The following is an 18,322-nucleotide window of genomic DNA, read 5'->3' on the forward strand; positions in this document are numbered from 1 at the left end:
CCTGCGAGGGCTCCCCATCTTCCCTCCCCGCTCCCCCATCCTTCCCCCGCGTCCCGTGCAGTCCAGAGCTTTCAGAGCAGGGAGGAGTGGAGGAGGGTGCAGTGGCCAGGCCGGTGTTCCCAGCTTCCGACTCTCCATTGCTCTGTGCCCCTGCATGTACCCCCTTTTTTTCCAAAATAAACTTATTTATTTATTTACTTTTGGCTGCGTCGGGTCTTGGTTGCTGCGCGCGGGATTTTCTCTAGTTGCTGCGAGCAGGGGCTACTCTTCGTTGCGGTGCACGGGCTTCTCATTGGCTGGCTTCTCTTGTTGCAGAGCACGGGCTCTAGGCGTGCGGCTTCAGTAGTTGTGGCACATGGCCTCAATAGTTGTGGCTCTTGGACTCTAGAGTGCAGGCTCAGTAGTTGTGACACACGGGCTTAGTTGCTCCATGGCATGGGGGATCTTCCTGGACCATGGCTCGAACCCGTGTCCCCTGCACTGGCAGGCGGATTCTTAACCACTGTGCCACCAGGGAGGTCCCTGTAACCCATTTTTGATACACTTTTCTGTCCTGAAATCAAGTGTCAGGGAACCTGCCAGGGGTCAGGGCAGAGGCCGGCCTGGGAGTTTTCACTGAGAAAGGACACACAGTTGACTGAAAAGGGACCAGCTAGTAATCAGCCCTTGCTGGGTTCTAGACTCTGTGTCAGGCTCCAAAGCCCTGAGTGTGAATCCTGCCTCCCTCACTGGTGCCTGTGGGTGGCCTTCTGCAGCGACTTCCTGCCCTACCCCTCAGAAGACAGCCCTGAGTGTTCAGGCGCTAAGGCACTTAGCTGGGCTCCATTAGTGGCTGTAAGGCCTCTCACTGTGCTTATCATTTTCATTGTCTTGGTTCCGAATGTCCCACTAGGGAGCATTTCTCTTTGCCAGCATCCCTGTTGATGGTTAGAGGCGCGTAAACAAAAGCATCCTTAATGAGGGTGGGGGTTGGGAATGGCTTTTGGCTGAAGTCTCTGTGCTCAGGCTGCTCCGGACCTTGGGATTTACAGCCTCCTGATACATCTCTGGCTCCTCAGCCGGATTGCCTGTGTGCCCACCCCCATACCTGGGAGTGATTTTCTTCTAGAAGATGGTGCTTCTGGTCTTGATGGGGTTTGGCTCCTCTGGGTCCTTGCCCGACAGGGCCAGCAGTTCCCCCTGACTCAGCAGGGTGAGGGTTTTTCCCCTGCCTCCCCACCTCCTGCTGTCCCAAATTGCCTCTGTTTGTCCTAGTCTGCTGGGGAGATGCCCACTGCCAGCTCTCAGGACACCTGCTCAGAAGCTACTGATTGTCCTCCAGGGTCAGGCCCACCACTCCCTTCTCTCCATGGCCCCGCATGTATCCTGTGTCAGCCTCAGCACTTGCCTGTGTGCCTGCCTCTCCCACCAGACTGGGAGCCTCCCGAGGGCAGGGACCATGTCTGAATCATCTTGGTCCTCAGTGCCAGTGTGGGGCTGGGTGCAGAGTGGTCCACACTGATAAAGAACTCATTATTTGGAGGCAGACAGACCTGCGTTTGAATCCTGGCTTCAAACCCAGGTCTGCCTGCCTCCAAAGAATGTGTATATTTTCTAGCCACGTGACCCTGGACAAGTTACTTGCCCTCTCTGAGCCTTGATGTTCTCATCTGTAAAGTAAGGATGGATATATTAGTAATTTCATGGGGTGGTTGTGTGAATTGAACCGAGATAACCCGTGGCAGTCACAGGCTTGGTATCTGGCATTTCCAAGATGCTCCATAAATAATCAATTTTATTAAGAGTCCCAGGGGATGCCTGTGAATTTATTCATTCAGTTAACACATGTTTATTGAGGAGCCTCTCTGAGCCAGGCCCTGGACTAGGTGCTGGGTGGATAGCAGTGACCAAGACTGACGTGTCTCTGCCCTAAGGGAGTTGACATTCCAGCGACAGTATCAGCACTGAACACAATGTCACACACTTGTATAATTATAACTGAGGAGAGTGTCTCAGAGGAAAAGTGCCAGGGGCCGTGAGATGGATGGACAGGGGTCCTGGCCTAGTCTGAGGAGTCAAGGAGGGCTTCCTGGAAGAGGAGGGTAGGCCCTAAAGGACAAGTGAGAGTCAGCTGCAGGAAGAGCAGGTGCGGAGTTCCTGACCAGAGAAAGAGCCTGGAGCAGGGCGCAGTAGGTGGAGGCTGGGGTGGGTGAGGGTAGAGACACGAGCCTGGGGACAGAGCATATTAAGGGTTTGGACTTTATTTTCTAGGGGACCTGATCAGAAAGATCACTCTGCTGCTGTGTGGGGCAAGAGCAGATGTGGTTGCTGATGCTGTTAGTGTCCCGGGGCGAGGAGATGGGGGACCGGGCCAGGGTGGTGCCGGGGGGCAGGAGAGGAGGAGATGCATTTTAGCAGAATGTGGGAGCTCAGATTGCATGGAGAGAGGGAAAGTGGGGAGGCCGGCATGGCTGCCAACTTCTGGCTCGGGCAGGACAGCGGGCATGGTGGCACCACTGACCAGGCAGGAACTTGGATGGATGTGCTATATATTTCTGAGGGGGAGGATGCAGATGGAGGCATGAGGAAGGGAAGGGGAAGCTCATAGAATCTTAGAATGGCAGAGCTGGGAGGAGCCTCAGGGGGCCTCCAACCCCTTCAGGGATGGGGAAACCGAGGCCTGGAGATGAGAAAGATTTGCCCAAGTCCCATACTGGTTCATGGCAGAGATGGGAATTGAACCCAGTATTCCTTTCCATTTGATTCCCTGGAGGCACGCAGCCCCACTTCCTCAGGAAGCCAGCTGTGACCCTCAGTGTGTCCCATCCTGTCCCCCTCCCTGTCCAGGTCATCCCAGACTGGAAGGAGCAGGAGTGGGACCCCGAAAAGCCCAACACCTACGTGGGCATCTTTCACTTCCATTTCTGGCGCTTCGGGGAGTGGGTGGACGTGGTCATCGATGACCGGCTGCCCACAGTCAACAACCAGCTCATCTACTGCCACTCCAGCTCCCGCAATGAGTTCTGGTGTGCCCTGGTGGAGAAGGCCTATGCCAAGTAGGTGCCAGGGTCGGGCGGCCAGGCTGGGGTGGAACTGCTCTTGGGCGCTGTGCGGGTGTTCCTCTAGCTGGGGCTCCAGGCACAGAGAGGTGAGGGGCAGGTGCAAACACACAGAGCGAACTCAGAGCCCGGCACCCAGAGCACAGCCAGGTGTGGTGGAGGCCTGGACTGCAGGGCCTCTGGGTACCTGGTGTCAGGTCCCCACAACCAGCCCACATAGGGAAGCCCGCTTCTACCTGGGAAGATGGAGGCCCAGGCAGGTGTCCTGCAGGTAGCCGGGGGCAGAGCCAGCAACCATATTCAGGTCGATGGTTCTTTTCCAAAGATCCAAGTTGCTGAGCCGTCCCTGGAGGCCTTGTTGGGCATGTGGTGTCTCCGAGCCTGGGCTGGTCGAGGAGGTTGGGACAAACCACTGCCTTTCCTGCTTGCTGGGCCTCCCCTTCACCCACCCACTGGTCTGTCTACCTGACTGTCCAGCCATTCTATCTTTGCTGGCCCTCCTCCTGCTCTGTGCCAGGCCCTGGGTTCCCAGCATGGGCATGAGCAAAGGTTTGCTGAGCTGTGGAGGGCTTTGGGGCAGAGTGACCTGCCCAGGCCCCTGCAGGACAGGTGCAGGCCTGGCGCAGGAGGGCCAGTGGGGTCAGAGACCAGCTCTGTGGGAGCCTCTCCTTGATTCTTCCTCCCAGGCCTGTGTGTCACTCTCCTTGGACAGTGTGAGGTGTGTGTGTGTGTGTGTGTGTGTGTGTGTGTAAAAGGAAAAACAAAAATTCCATCATCAAAAACAAACCCATGGAACCCTCTTGCACTGTTGGTGGGAATGTAAATTGATACAGCCACTGTAGAGAACAGTATGGAGGTTCCTTAAAAAACTAAAAACAGAATTACCATATGACCCAGCAATGCCACTACTGGGCATATACCCAGAGAAAACCATAATTCAAAAAGACACATGCACCCCAGTGTTCATTGCAGCACTGTTTACAATAGCCAGGTCATGGAAGCAGCCTAAGTGCCCATCGACAGACGAATGGATAAAGAAGGTGTGGTACATGTATACAATGGAATACTACTCAGCCATAAAAAGGAAGGAAATTGGGTCATTTGTAGAGACGTGGATGGATCTAGAGACTGTCATACAGAGTAAAGTAAGTCGGAAAGAGAAAAACAAATATTGTATATTAACGCATATATGTGGAACCTAGAAAAATGGTACAGATGAACTGGTTTGCAGGGCAGTGATAGAGACACAGACGTAGAGAACAAACATATGGACACCAAGGGGGGAGAGTGCCGGGGGCTGGGGTGGTGGTGGGATTTCTTGGGAGATTGGGATTGGCATGTATACACTAGTATGCATAAAATAGATAACTAATAAGACCCTGCTGTATAAAAAAATAAAATGAAATTGAAAAACAAACCCATGAAAACATGTCGGCAAATTCCATTTTTAGTCCTAAGAAAGCAAGACCCACCCCCTGGCGGTCAGTTGGTCACCATGGTCCTCGGTGCAGGCTCCTGTCCTCCCACTCTGGCAGACCCACTCAGTGACTCAGTGGGCTATAGCTCTTTGTTTTCTTTTAAGTAAAATTTTTATCATTAAAAAAAATTGTCCAAAATATAATATTTATCATTTTGACCATGTGCAAGTGTACGATTCAGTAGCATCAGTTACATTCACAATGCTTTGTACCCATCACCATTGTCTATATCCAGTGTAGACGATGATACTTTTCATCATCCCCAACATAAACTCTGTTACCCACTAAACCATAACTCCCTCTTTCTCCCTTCTCCCAACCCTGGGAACCTCCATTCTGCTTTTTGTCTCTATGAATTTTCCTATTCCAGGTAGCTCATGTAAGTGGACTATTTGTCGTTCTGTGTCTGCCTTATTTCAATTAGCACAGTGTTTTCAAGGTCCTTCCATGTTGTAGCATGTATCAAAATTCCGTTCCTGTTTATGGCTGAATGGTATTCCATTGTATGTGTGTGCCACATTTTGTTTATCCATTCATCTGTTGATGGACACTCAGGTAAACTGTTTCCACGTGCTTGCTATTATGAATAATGTGGCTATGAACATTGATGTGCAGGTATCTGTTTGAATGTCTCCTTTTAGTTCTTTGGAATATATACCTAGGAGTGAACTGGTGGGTCGTATGGTAGTTCTGTGTTTACATTTTTGAGAAACCACCAAACTGTTTTACACAGGGGCTGCACCAGTTATGCTTGTTTTTTTTTAATTATTTACTTTTAAAATTATAAAAAGAATGCATGTCTGTTATAGGAAGTCCAGAAAATATAGGAAACCATGCAGAGGATAGTAAAACTCTCCTATACTCCTGCATATTCTCCCAGGTTGCTGTTCTCCCCTTCCCTGTTTTGGGCCATCTGGTTTAATGGGGCAGCTCCTCTGTTCAGGACAGCAGGACATTGTCCCCTCAAGGCCCCACCCCCTCTCCATGTCTCCATTTCTTCCCTTTGCTCTCCCTGCACCCTCCCGCACCACTGGCAGCTCTTTTAACATCTTTGATGGCTCTTTTGTTTGTAGATTACCTTGCAAAACCTGTGCCGGTGTTTTGTGGGCCCATATTTTCAATGTATGGAAATGGTATTTTGTCATATATCCCATTCTGCTTCTCATGTTCACATTTGGCACTCTACCTTTAAGACCCCAACCTTTTTCCTAACATTTCAATAAGGAGCCACAGCTGTGTCCTAGCACCTGATCTGTTGCTCATAGTAGATGCTTAATCTTTTTGAAATGAATTATTGCATACATTTTAGACATAATTGGAGTCCGGCTGTATTGCCTTTTCAAATGTAACAAGCAGGCACTAGCATTTTTCCTGCAGTAGGAATTCCTTTACAGTGTATTCTTCAATGGCTGCTTGAGATGCAACATTAGCTTTTAAAACCAGTTCTCTGTTGTTAGACATTTAGGTGATTGCTAGTTTTACATTGTTATAAATAATGTTACTCGTCCAGAATTATGTCAAAAGACATATGAACTTTCAACACTTCTGAAAAGAATTGCTGGATTTCTGGACAGCTAATTTTTGAAAATGGGGCTGTGAGGGCCAAGGGGAATTTGAGTGACAAAATGGTGTGGTTCAGTGGGACAGACGTGGGCCTGGGAGCTGGAGACCTGGGTTGGCTCTGTTGTGTGGCCTGCTGTGTGACCTTAGCCGTTCTCTTGACCTCTCTGAGTCTCAGAAATCTCCCCTATCAGGTGAAGGATTTAGACTGGCTGGGGAACATGAGCTGGGAGTTCTTTCCACATTGCTTCCAGGCTGGCAGGCTGTTACCAGGCCCTGGATGGAGGCAACACAGCGGATGCGCTGGTGGACTTCACAGGTGGGGTTTCCGAGCCCATCGACCTGACCGAGGGTGACTTTGCCAGTGATGAGGCCAAGAGGAACCAGCTCTTTGAGCGCGTGTTGAAAGTGCACAGCCGGGGAGGCCTCATCAGTGCCTCCATCAAGGTGAGAACACAGAACCAAGCCCCAGAGGCGGCCCCTCCCCTTCACCGACCCTGATTGGGGTGGGAGGTGACTGGCTTTTCAGGGAGAGCCCCTGCCCAGGTTGGATCACAAATCTAGACCCTCAGCCTCATGGCGGGAGGGGAGCAGTTAGAGGGTGCAGCCCCTCCCCAGTGCTGCCCTAACCTTTACACTATGAAAGGCCTCAGGCCCCCTGCCCTCAGGCCCCCTGCCCTAACCTTTACACTGTGAAAGGCCTTGCCCACACTGTTCAACTAGCGTCCCCCTTTTCCAGCCCTTTCGTAACGGAGTGATAGGTCCTTTGGCCAAGGTTTAAGGCATCACAGTTGCGAGGCGATGGAAAGGGCGAGGGAGTCCTTACTGCCTGCTGGCACAGGCCTGGGCTCTTCAAGAGGATCGTCTTATTTCATTGACTGCTCATGTTTTGGGTGGGAAAGTTGGGACTCAGTGAAGGCAGAATTTGAACCCAGGTTTGGCTGACCCAGTGGTACGTTGATAAAAGACTGAAAAATTAAATAGCCCTGGTTTGCTGACTTCTGTGGTGTAAATACGCCCACCATGGTTGATTTCAGGCTAACGTTTTAACAGCCAGATTGCAAAACTGAGCCAGTGCTAGTCGACTCCAGCACAGCCCTGGGCCGATCCCACTGCAGGTCCCTTCCTTTATCCCCCACTGCTGTTCCCCGGCTTTGTAAGGGGCTGTGAATGCGGAGGTCAGTCCCTAACCTCAGAGGAATGAGGTCTCCCCTTTGTGCGGGGCTGCCATTCCCTCCCCGTCCTGTAGGGGGTGGTGTGGCCTCTGGCTCCAGGTGGAGCCTGCCCTGCCCTGCCTCTGAGCAACTGTGTCCCACAGGCAGTGACAGCGGCAGACATGGAGGCCCGGCTGGCGTGTGGCCTCGTGAAGGGCCACGCGTATGCCATCACTGATGTGCGCAAGGTGCGCCTGGGCCGTGGCCTGCTGGCCTTCTTCAAGTCAGAGAAGCTGGACATGATCCGCCTGCGCAACCCCTGGGGCGAGCGGGAGTGGAACGGGCCCTGGAGTGACACGTGAGGCCCGGGGCTTGGGCAAGGACAGGGGGCAGGCACAGGGCAGACCCCAGGTGGGTGGGCCGGGGTATGAGGGTTTGGGCAAGAACAGGGTGGACTTCCTGGAGGAGGTGGCAGCAGGGCTGGGCCTTAAAGGATTTGGGGGGAGGATGACATTAGGAGAAGACTTACTTTGGAGCAGGCATGTTGCGGGGGTGGATTCAGCATGGGCAGAGGTCTGGAGGTGGGGATGAGCTGATTCCTATGGGGGATGTAGAGACCAGTCTTGGTGCTTGAGTGGGGAGGAAAGCAGGGAGGGAGGCCACCAAGGGTGAGAATGGGGGTGACTGCCCTGTGCTTGGCTAATGGCCCTGGAGAGGCCAGGAGAGGAGCAGAGCCTAGGCCCCCAGTGAAGGAGCTCCCTTCACTGAGGGTCGGTCCCCGCCTTGCCCCAAGCCTGCAGCTTTGCTCCCAGACCTCCGAATCCCCGGCATGGTGGCAGCCCACGGTTGCCTGCGAGAGTGGGCAGACAGCACTTCCTGGAGAGGGGCCTGGGCATGGCCCTGGGTGCCCCCGACCACACCCACACTGATGGAGGCCTAGTGCTGAGCTGTCCCTCATGCCTCCTGACCCTTGCCAGAGTGGCCCTGAGGGCGTCCCTCTGATACTCCTCTCTCTTCCCTCCCCGGTGCTCACATCCCAGCTCAGAGGAGTGGCAGAAAGTAAGCAAGAGTGAGCGGGAGAAGTTGGGTGTGACTGTGCAGGATGACGGCGAGTTCTGGTGAGTGTGCTCTCTCCCTGGGCGGATGTCCAGGGCTGAGAGGGGAGCCTCCTGTGTGCCGGGCAGGAGGCGCTGGACAGGGAGGCGGGAGCCAGGGCTCTAAAAATGCCCCACCATCAACTTGCCGTGTGGCCTCGGTTAAGTCACTGCATCTTTTTGGGCCTGTTTCCTCCTCTGTAAAGTGAATTGGGCAGAATGGACCCTTTTGTCCCTGTAGCCTCCACTGCCCACGTCAGGGGACCCTGGGCTGCTCTGGTACCCAGGCTGAGCCCTCGGCAAGTAGGCCAGGGTACCAGCAGGTGGGGAATTGACCAGAGGGCAGAGGGCATGCTGGCAGCCTGATGCCGAGAGCAGGTAGGAAGAGGAGAGGCCCTTTGGAGGAGCTAAGACTCAGGGTGCAGAGGAGCCCATGGTGGGCGAGGACAGAGACCCAGCCCAGAGGCAAGAGAGCACACTTGGGTTTGGGATGGGAAGAGTGAGTTCAGGGGGGTGAGGAGGTGAGCTTGGAAGATGGCAACAGCCTTGCTTAAAGAGCATGATAGTGACTCCTGCATTCATTCACTCCTGCATTCATTCATTCTGCATTTAGCCCTGCTTGCCAGGCTCAGTGTCTTTCTTCAGCACGACACTTGATTTGGAGACTGAGCCACTTCCTGGAGGGATACAGGGTACCCTGTGTGTGGGAGATGTTGTGAGGGCCCCAGGCAGATCCAGAGGCAGATGGCAGTGATCCTGGCACCCCAGTGAGGTCCCCTCCTGCAGGTGTCAGGGGAGCCACTGCAGGAGGCCCCCCCAGGCCTTTTGGTCTGGGCTCCTGTGGATGAGATCCACTTTGCCCAGTCTGGCTCAGGGGCCAGTCGAATTAAAACATAACAGTAGAAAACCCTCATCAGGAAAGGGCTTCCTCCTAAGGCCTTTCTCAGATATGTTCACCCTTGATGCATATATGTGCATATTCTCATATATGTGCACACTTGAAGGTGGGTGGGCACTTCCCTTCCCCCCGCCCAGGCTCCTGGAGGTGTGGCGGCATCCTGGCCACTGCAGCTCGCCTACCAAGGGGTTTCCACCACTAGCTGTGGATGATAATGGATGGAAACTTTAGAGGGCTGTACACATTAGTTATTCATACTATTAATAATTGTAACGGCCAGCCTTTGGCAACTCCTGTCTGCTGGAAGTTGTATTACATGCTTGTACTGTTACTGCATTGCTTAATTCCTGCACTAACTCTGTGAGGTAGGCAGCTGTCGTTAGATTCATTCCCGTTTTACAAAGCAGGAGACTGAGGCCAAAAGAGATGTGAAGGGTCCGTGTGATGCCATGTCCACACTTGCTGTGTAGGCCGTGGTGCAGAGCATGTGGGGCGAGTGGGCAGGCTGGTGGGCGGGGTGGGGTGGGGAGACCGGCCGGCTCAGCCCCTTGCCACGCCCAGGATGACCTTTGAGGACATGTGCCGATATTTCACGGACATCATCAAGTGCCGCCTGATCAACACGTCTTACCTGAGCATTCACAAGACGTGGGAGGAGGCCCGGCTGTGCGGCGCCTGGACGCGGCACGAGGACCCGCTGCACAACCGCAGCGGGGGCTGCATCAACCACAAGGACACCTTCTTCCAGAACCCGCAGGTGGGCCTCCTTGGGGATCCCCACCGCCCCCACCCCTTGAGCAACTGTGGGGCCCTCGGCACCGTCCTGCCACGGACTCCTGCATGACCTTGGGTACATCCCTGTACCTCCGTGGGGTTCGGTGCACCGTTTGTACAGCGGGGTTGGATGGGCGTGTCTGGGAGGTCCTGTCACCCGCAACCTCACAATATGACCTGCAGGCTCTGAGGACTAATGAGTGCCCTGATAAGAGTTACGGGGACATTTTATTTAGAGGCTGAGCTGGAGTCTCAAACCCCTTGTCTCCACACATGGTGCTACTCCTTCTGGGGAAACTTGGCCAGGCTGGCTCCCCACGGGGACTCCTCCCCTGCGGCCTCCTCGGTCATGACCCTGGCACCCGCCTGGTCCTCACGCCCGGTGTGCCTTCATTGAGCACCAGCTGCATGCAGGCTCGGAGCTGAGCATCCATCGTTTCCCCGAGTCCTCCCACCCCGCATGCAGGGTGCACGTTGCCAGCCCATCTCACAGATGAGGGACTGAGGCTCGGAGAGGTGATGTGACTTGCCCAAGTTCACACAGCTGAGTTCTGCGCTGAGCTTCGGGAGCCACCGAGCCCGTTTTCGGTGTGGTCTCACCATGTGCCCCTCTTCCTCTGCTGCACCCGCAGTACATCTTTGATGTCAAAAAGCCAGAAGATGAAGTGCTGATCTGCATCCAACAACGGCCAAAACAGTCCACCCGCCGGGATGGCAAGGGTGAAAATCTGGCCATTGGCTTTGACATCTACAAGGTGAGGCCAGCTGGGACCCCTGCTCTGGGTAAGGAGATTTTGGGCTGCCTGGGCCTGGGGGAGAACACTCTAGAACACTTTGGTCTCCGACATCACCCCTGTCACCTTGGCCACATTGGCTGATGCCATGGTTGTGCTGTGACCCAGGTCCTGTTTCGATCCCCACAGAGGCCCAGCCTGCCTTGGATTGGTCCCACCGGAGCTCTCAGCCTGATTTCTTCTTGCCCAGACCCACAGGCTGTCTGGACGGGGAAGGGGATGATTGCTGGTGGTCGGGCCTGGGCTCTGGGGGCTCTGGGTCCCCCTGAGTTGGAGGCCTTGCTGGGCACTGGGAAGAAGCATCCTGGGCAGAGCCAGGAGGGCTTCCCACTGGCCGCTCCCCTGGCCTGGGCCCCAAGGCCTTCCGCATGTTGTGACGCCCCGTGTGTGATGACACGCAGCGTAGCGGGGCACCGTGGGCCTGCCAGACACCAAGAACCTAATGAAACCAAGTGCATGTGCTAGGCCCACGGCTTGAGTCGAGGCCCTGGCATTTGATGTGCTGGGTCGTATTATAACCGTTTGTTCACGTCAGCACGTTGGAACATTCACTGCGTGCTGACGTTGTGACTTTGACGTGACATGACCTTCGCTGATGTGACTATAGCTTATCATGGCACTTATTCCAGGAATTGTCCAGCATGTCCCGGCAGCTGGTGATGTCACTTCACGGACACATGCTGTGTCCTGGGCAGATAGTGATACTTGATTCTGTTGTGATGTCAGAAACCCCGCAGACATTGTCACCAGGGGGATTCCCATGGCCACCCCTCTCAGTAGCTTTATGAGATATAATTCACATACCATTTGACTCGCTCACTTAAAGTATATTTGTAGAGTTGTGCAGCCATCACCACAGTCAATTTTAGGCCACTTCCATCACCCCAAAAAGAAACCCCGCACCCTTTAGCCGCCACCACCCAGTTGCATCCACCTCCCTCCCCGCCAGCCCTAGGCAGACAGATGCTCATGTACTTCTGACTCTGTAGATATGCCTCTTCTGGCAACCAGGGGGAGATGTGGGGTGCGGAGCTCTGTGTGACCCGGTGTCTCCACCCCCGTCAGGTGGAGGAAAACCGCCAGTACCGCATGCACAGCCTGCAGCACAGGACCGCCAGCTCCATCTACATCAACTCCCGCAGTGTCTTCCTGCGCACGGAGCAGCCCGAGGGCCGCTACGTCATCATCCCCACCACCTTCGAGCCAGGACACACTGGCGAGTTCCTGCTCCGAATCTTCACTGATGTGCCCTCCAACTGCCGGTGCGTGGGGACTGGCTGGGGGCCTGGGTTGGCAGGGTCCAGGTCCACACCAGGCTGGCCCGCAGTCTTCAGCCCAGAGATCTTCAGTGTCGTCCTAAGCCATGGAGCCTGGGCCTCCAGCCTCCCTGGCCCGACATTAGCATCCATCCCCTTTCTTTCCCTCCCTCTCCTCACCTGTCCCGGCCTTTGTTGGCCACACGAAGGAGCAGCTGCTCATGTGTGCACAGCGCTTCACAGTTTACAAAGAAGCTTTCACTCGTCTCATTTGCTCTTCCTGAACCCCGGGGTGGGAGGCCTGACCCCTTCATTTTGCAGATCAGAACTGGGGATCGACGTTGGCTGGGGGTGGTTTCTAAGTCCGTGCCACCAGTGGCAGAGTCCGGCTAGATGGACCCTGAAACCATCCCCATCCCTGCTGCAGTGCAGACTTGTGCATCCCACACTGCCCTCCCACCTTGCTAGGCAGCCCAGAGTCGGTGCTCCCTGCCTACGTCCCAGACTGGGGGGGCAGCTTGTGGAATTAACGGACCTCGGTCCCGCCAGTCTGTGCTGTGTTGGGCAAGCCCCTTCCCCCTGCGATCCTGATGCTCCCTAATCCGTAAAATGGGCAGGGTGGCAGTCACTTATCTCCCAGGGCTTTGTGAGGATTAGAGATAATACCTGTAACATCCCAGCAGAGTGCTTGGCACACAGTAATGCTCGGTACATTGCTTTTCCCTTGGGGGAGGAGGGGGCACCCTTGGGTAGGGATGGGGCAGCGGGAAGCTTATGGGGGTCTGTTTGCCCGAGACAAGCATTGTCTGGACTAAACACTGCTCTTGACCCCCGCCCCACTCTTCTTGAATCCCCCGACCTTCCGTCTCCCCGGACCCTCTCCATCACCTCCCGCCTCGTCTCCTCTGCCCTGCATCAGGGAGCTACGCCTGGATGAGCCTCCCCGCTCCTGCTGGAGCTCCCTGTGTGGCTACCCCCAGCAGGTGACCCAGGTGCATGTCCTGGGGGCCGCCGGTCTCAAGGACTCCCCAACAGGTGAGCTTGCCTGGAGAAAACCCCCAGCCCTCCTCCCCTCCCAAGCCACAGACACAGCCTCCAGAGCTCTCCTGCTCTCACTCATTGAATGAGCAAACCCATCCTGACATCCACTTGGGCCCAGCCCTGGGATGAAGCTGGGCGTATAGAGAAGACCACGCTCTGCCTCCTGCCCTTGGGCGGCTTCCAGTGTGGCAGGGCAGTCAGACACAGGGACAGGCAGCTAGGAGGGAGAGCTCAGGGAAGGCTTCCTGGAGGGGGGCACCTTTCTCCAGGCTAAGGAGGTATTAAGGCATGAAGCCTGGTGAAGGAAGGTAGGGGAGAAAGGTGCTCCGGGCAGGGGGAACAGCTTGGGTAAAGGTCTGGAGACCAGAGATTACCAGTGTGCCCCCTCCTGTCTCTGGAAGTTAGGGAGCTGGCCAGGCTCTGGTCTCCCTTCTCCTGAATACACGAGCCCAGGCTTCTGCTTCCAGACATCTGTCTCATCCGGGGCCTGTCCCAGCCTCACCCTCACCCCGTTGCCCACTCCCTCTTTCTAGGGGCTAACTCGTATGTGATCATCAAGAGTGAGGGGGACAAAGTCCGCTCGGCCGTGCAGAAAGTCACCTCGACGCCTGAGTATGATGTGAAAGGCATCTTCTACCGCAAGAAGCCAAGCCAGCCCATCACTGTGCAGGTGAGCCCGCCTGTCTGGGGTCCCTCCTGGGCCCCCCGCCTCATGCTTCCGCACTCAGAGTGGATGGGCCCAGCGTGGCAGGGCCTTTGACAGGGACCCAGGAACACTGGGTTCTGGTTCCCACTCTGTCCCCGACACGGTGTGGCCTAGGGAATTCTCTTGCCTGCCCCTCCCGGTGCCCCAGAGCCCCCTCTGTGGGGTGGGATGATTTGGATTAGCTGTAGATTGTGGGACGCAGCAGGGTCGGACTCCTGGCCAGGGACGGTGGGCATCTCTGCCAGCCTTGCCCCAAAGCCTTGGGAGTTGTTCCTTAAATTCCCCTGGTGGCAGATGGTGGGGGTGACTATTGCCTGAGAGCAGGGGATCAGAAAGCCAGTGTCCTGGGCACGGGCTTCCTTCCCCTTCAGGCCAAGGGGGCCACAGTTCTGATCTCATTGGCAGGAAGCCCTCTGTCCCTGGGGTCCAGGCCAGCATCTCTCCCGATGAGAAACCATCTGTAAACAAACGCTCGGGTATCCTCCGGGAGCTACTGTAGGGTTTCCAAGTTTTTTAACACTGAGTCGTTCCGGATCAAATCACAGACCCATAGATGTTTGGGCTGGAAGGACCCTTAGGAGCCGTTGATCCAAAGCTCATGTTGATGATGGGGAAACCAGAGCAGGGGGTGTATCACTTGTCCAAGGTCACCCAAGGTCAGCAGCAGAGCTAATAATGACAGATTTAACTGTATACATGGAGGGGAGCTTTGACATATGGGAGGAAGCCTGAGGCTCTTGCAGGGGCATGGCCTTGCCCAAGGTCCATGGTGAGGCAGATGCAGGGCTCCTTTTCCTCAGCCCAGCTTGCATCACAGGAAGGGGAGTCAAGGCTCTGCCGCCGCTCTCAGCAGCCCTCACAGACCCATAGTCCTTGTCCTGGAGATGGCCCCCAACCATCCTCTGTCTCCTTCCAGATCTGGAACTACCGAGTCCTGAAGGATGAGTTCCTCGGCCAGGTGCACCTGAAGGCCAGCTCTGACGACCTCCAGGCCCTGCACACCCTCCACCTCCGAGACAGCAACAGCCAGCAGCCCAGCGACCTGCCGGGCACCGTTGCTGTGCGCATCCTCAGCAGTGCCTCCCTCACGGCCATCTGATACTTGCCCATCTACCTGCACCCACAGTTCTCACCACCATCTGCATGTCCCCAACCAGGCCAGGGACTAACCTGGGAGCCGGGACACTGGCGTCCTTTTCCCAGCTTTTCCACTGACTTGCTGTGTGACCTTGGGAGGTCTCTGCCCCTCTCAAGGACACTTGCCTCAGCGTCCCGAGGACCCCAAAGCATTCCCTTCTCATAGAGGAGTCGTCTTGCCTGAGATTTAAAATAGCCCTCCCTACCCCAACTGCCACCATGGCTAAGGGACTCTATCCGTTGAAAACCTTTCCCCAAGGCCCTGCTGTCTGCCAGCAGAGTGCCAAGAAGATGTCACTTGTTTACACACAAACTGCCACATCCCCAAGGCCCACTCTTGCCCCTTGTGTCCCAGGCCTGCCCCAGTGTCCAAGACTTGCTTTCTTTGTCACCTCCATCTGGTTTTCTAGCCACCTTGAAAAGACTCTTGGCTTTTGGGTTCCTGCCCAGGCTAGAATTTGGGAAATGTCCAGGTGACATCTGTCCATTCTTGAATCCCATCCACTCACCCGCCCATCATGTATTTATTCAAAGGAGATTTGCCAAACGAATAAACGATGCCCATGAGACCCCATGTGGAGCCGGGCCTCTCCTCGCAGCTCCGGGAGACCCGGCGTCCATCCTGGGCCTCGCCTCTGCTCTCAGGTCCTCTCAGATACAGACGCCCAGAGGAGCTGCAGCCACCTTCTCCTTCTAGGTTCTGATTGCACTCCCAGCCTCTGGTTTAGGGTCCCTGGAGAGGTGGTGGAGAGGGAGGGCGTCCTGCCTCCTCTGCCCTGACGCGGGAAGGAGTGTGTCTGATGTAGCGGGCCAGGCGGGGAGAGACCTGAGGGGAGGCACCCCCCTCTGCTGCAAGACCTGGGCTTTTCCCGGGAGCAGGGACTCTGGAGTGGTGGTCTCAGGCCCGCTGGCATCAGTTTGCGCATTGGGCTTGACAGGAGATGGTAAATCCATTGTCTGACCAGAGGCCCTTCCACCAACATTCCCCTCAAAGCGTAGCTGAGGAGCCATAACCCTCTTGCTGCCTGGACCAAAACTCTCCTTTTAGTCCTCAACGTTTTACATTCTTTCCGTTTTAACTCTCAATTTTAACCAGGGGTTTTTAAAGGAAAACTGAAAGCCAGAACCCTTTTGTCTTCTTAAACTCCAGTTCCTGTGATCCTCTGATTTTACTTTGATCTGCTTGGGGAGGGACGTGGCGAGGTCATACCTTCTCAGAGGAGGTCTGGAGGTGGATGAAGATGGGGTTTGTACTTGGATGTTTTACAAGCCAGCACCTACTGTGTTCTTGGAGAGTGTTGGCGCTGTGACCACCTTTGGATCCCCCTGTGCCCTTCTCAGGCTCCAGACCAGTGAAAAAGTCCAGCTGGTTCAAGATCAGGAATTCCTGTGGCCTTGCTGGGAATACCTTTGGGGAACCTGACTTTTCAGCTCCAGATCTGGCTCTTGGGTGCAGTGACCTGGCTGGATATGCTGGATTCTTGACTTTGCTGGATTCTTGACCCCTCGCTCTGGCTGGCTCTGCTCCTGTGTCCTGGCCCTGGGTCATGGGAGGGGCCAGGAACTGAATGACAAGGAGGACAAAAGGATTCCTTCTCGAAAAGCTGGGACTTCTCCTCAAGAACCCGAACCTAGGGTGAGGACTTTGCGTGTGACCAGGAGCAAGTTGCTTAAACCTCCTGTGCCTCGATTTCCCCCTCTGCAAAGTGGGGCCAGTGATTATCGTTTGTCAGCACTCTTACTAACAAGTGCTGTCTAAGGGCAAAACAATACCCTTTCTCTATGTAGCTTTGTATGCGTACACACTATACATAGTCATGTAATCATCGCTTCTCAGTGTCTGTTTGAAAGGAAGACTCCTGAGTTGGGTGGAGCGTCGAGGGCCGGATAAGCCAGCTTGGGGCCTCTGGGGCTGACACACGGGTCTTTGCTCAGCCATGTCCACCTGGGCTATGGGGGCAAACCAGGACCAGCTGGCAGACCTGCGTGGGCTTTAGCCTGGGGGCTGGGCATTGTGTCCCTCGACTCCCTTCTCAGACAGAACTGGTTTGGCATCCCTGCCCTTGCTCCCTGCCCCTCTTGGTTGGCTCCTGGCTGTGTGGGGATCCTGGTCCCCCGGAGGCCCTGGGGACTGGGCAGGTGAGGATGGAGCTCTTTCAGGCCGGGACTGGAGGGTGAGTGGGGAGAGCAGCTGCTCTCTTTGCCTGGTGCACCCTGCAGCCCACAGGGGCCTCAAGTCCCCATTTGCAGATGGGTGGGGCCCCTGCTGCACAGCACCCTGAGCTGGGCTGTGTTCCCCTCAGGGTCAGGGGAGTTGAGACCTGTTCCGTTCTCAGAATAAATGTTACCACAATTCCAGAAAGGCCTTCCTGTGTCTGTCTGTCCCTCGGGATATGGGACAATGAAGGGAATGTTTCCCAGGCCTGGGTGACTGTCTGGTTAGGGAGCCACGTGAAGGAGTTACAGCTGAGGCTGGACCCCGATGCCTGCCTGGTGGGACTGTGCTGGCATCATTGGGATCATTCAGCTGTCCCTTCACCTGGCCTTTTCCCAAGTCCCGTCCCAGGCACGGGGGCGGGGGAGGCAGCCACAGTGCCTGCTCCGGGGCAGTGTACAAACTGGTGGGGAAGACATGCAGAGAACCAGTGGTGAGGCAGTGTGGGAGCTACTGGGTGTTGCCTGAGCCTGCTGGGGGCAGGAAGGCCTCGCCCTGAGCCAGTTGCGGAATAGAGGGGGGCAGCCGCATGAAGGGCAGCCAAAAAGGAGATGGGCTTATGGGGGTACAGGTGGATGTAGGGGATCAGAGTGGAGGCTGTTGAGGGGAAGATGATGGCAGCTCAAGCCAGAAAGGCGGGGGTGGCGGGGAGGAGAAACCCGAGAGATTTCAGAGGTAGAGTGGACAGAACTTGATGGCTGGGTTGGGAGTGGGGAGTAAGGGGAAAATAAATGAACTAAGACCAAGATTTCCTCATAAGACTGTGAGAGAAGGATGTGCTGAATGACGTGCCCACCTTAGCGTAGTGCCTGGCCACTGGTGGGTGCTGAGTAGCTGTAGCTGTGCAGCATCGGGAGGGGACCACATACCCCCGTGCCACTCCGCACCCATCCTTCACAGCTCAGACCTGCGTTCTGCCTGGGGCACCATTTCCTCTTCGGACCTCAGCTTTCCCATCTGTGTGAGGCTGGCACCACTCGCCCACCCAGTCTGGCCGGCTCAGCAAGAGATGATTAGAGGGATGGTAGGTACCAAGTGCGGACGGCAGGTGGGAGTCCAACAGTGGGGACTGTTCAGGAGCAACTCTGGTCATGGGCACCCAGCCAAGCACACTCCAGCATCCAGGGGTCTTCAGGGGTCAGGATCGTCGGGTCAGAGGGAGCCCCAGCCTTAGCAG

The 18,322-nt window shown here is 55.5% G+C and overlaps 1 protein-coding gene across 1 annotated transcript in view; it reads left to right on the forward strand.

Moving 5' to 3' along the window:
* CAPN5 (calpain 5) overlaps window positions 1–14,892 on the forward strand; it is a 35,656-nt gene extending 20,764 nt beyond the window's left edge. Inside the window, exons 3-12 of the mRNA XM_007461712.1 lie at window positions 2,827–3,035; window positions 6,331–6,523; window positions 7,395–7,588; window positions 8,271–8,348; window positions 9,784–9,979; window positions 10,629–10,751; window positions 11,856–12,052; window positions 12,966–13,081; window positions 13,621–13,757; window positions 14,710–14,892. Of these exons, the coding sequence (XP_007461774.1) occupies window positions 2,827–3,035; window positions 6,331–6,523; window positions 7,395–7,588; window positions 8,271–8,348; window positions 9,784–9,979; window positions 10,629–10,751; window positions 11,856–12,052; window positions 12,966–13,081; window positions 13,621–13,757; window positions 14,710–14,892 (1,626 nt within the window). The remainder of the gene's footprint in view (window positions 1–2,826; window positions 3,036–6,330; window positions 6,524–7,394; window positions 7,589–8,270; window positions 8,349–9,783; window positions 9,980–10,628; window positions 10,752–11,855; window positions 12,053–12,965; window positions 13,082–13,620; window positions 13,758–14,709) is intronic.
* The last annotated feature ends 3,430 nt before the right edge of the window (window positions 14,893–18,322 follow it).

This window comes from Lipotes vexillifer, unplaced genomic scaffold (assembly GCF_000442215.2).
Source record: "Lipotes vexillifer unplaced genomic scaffold, Lipotes_vexillifer_v1.1 scaffold223, whole genome shotgun sequence".
Classification (NCBI taxonomy): Eukaryota; Metazoa; Chordata; class Mammalia; order Artiodactyla; family Lipotidae; genus Lipotes; species Lipotes vexillifer.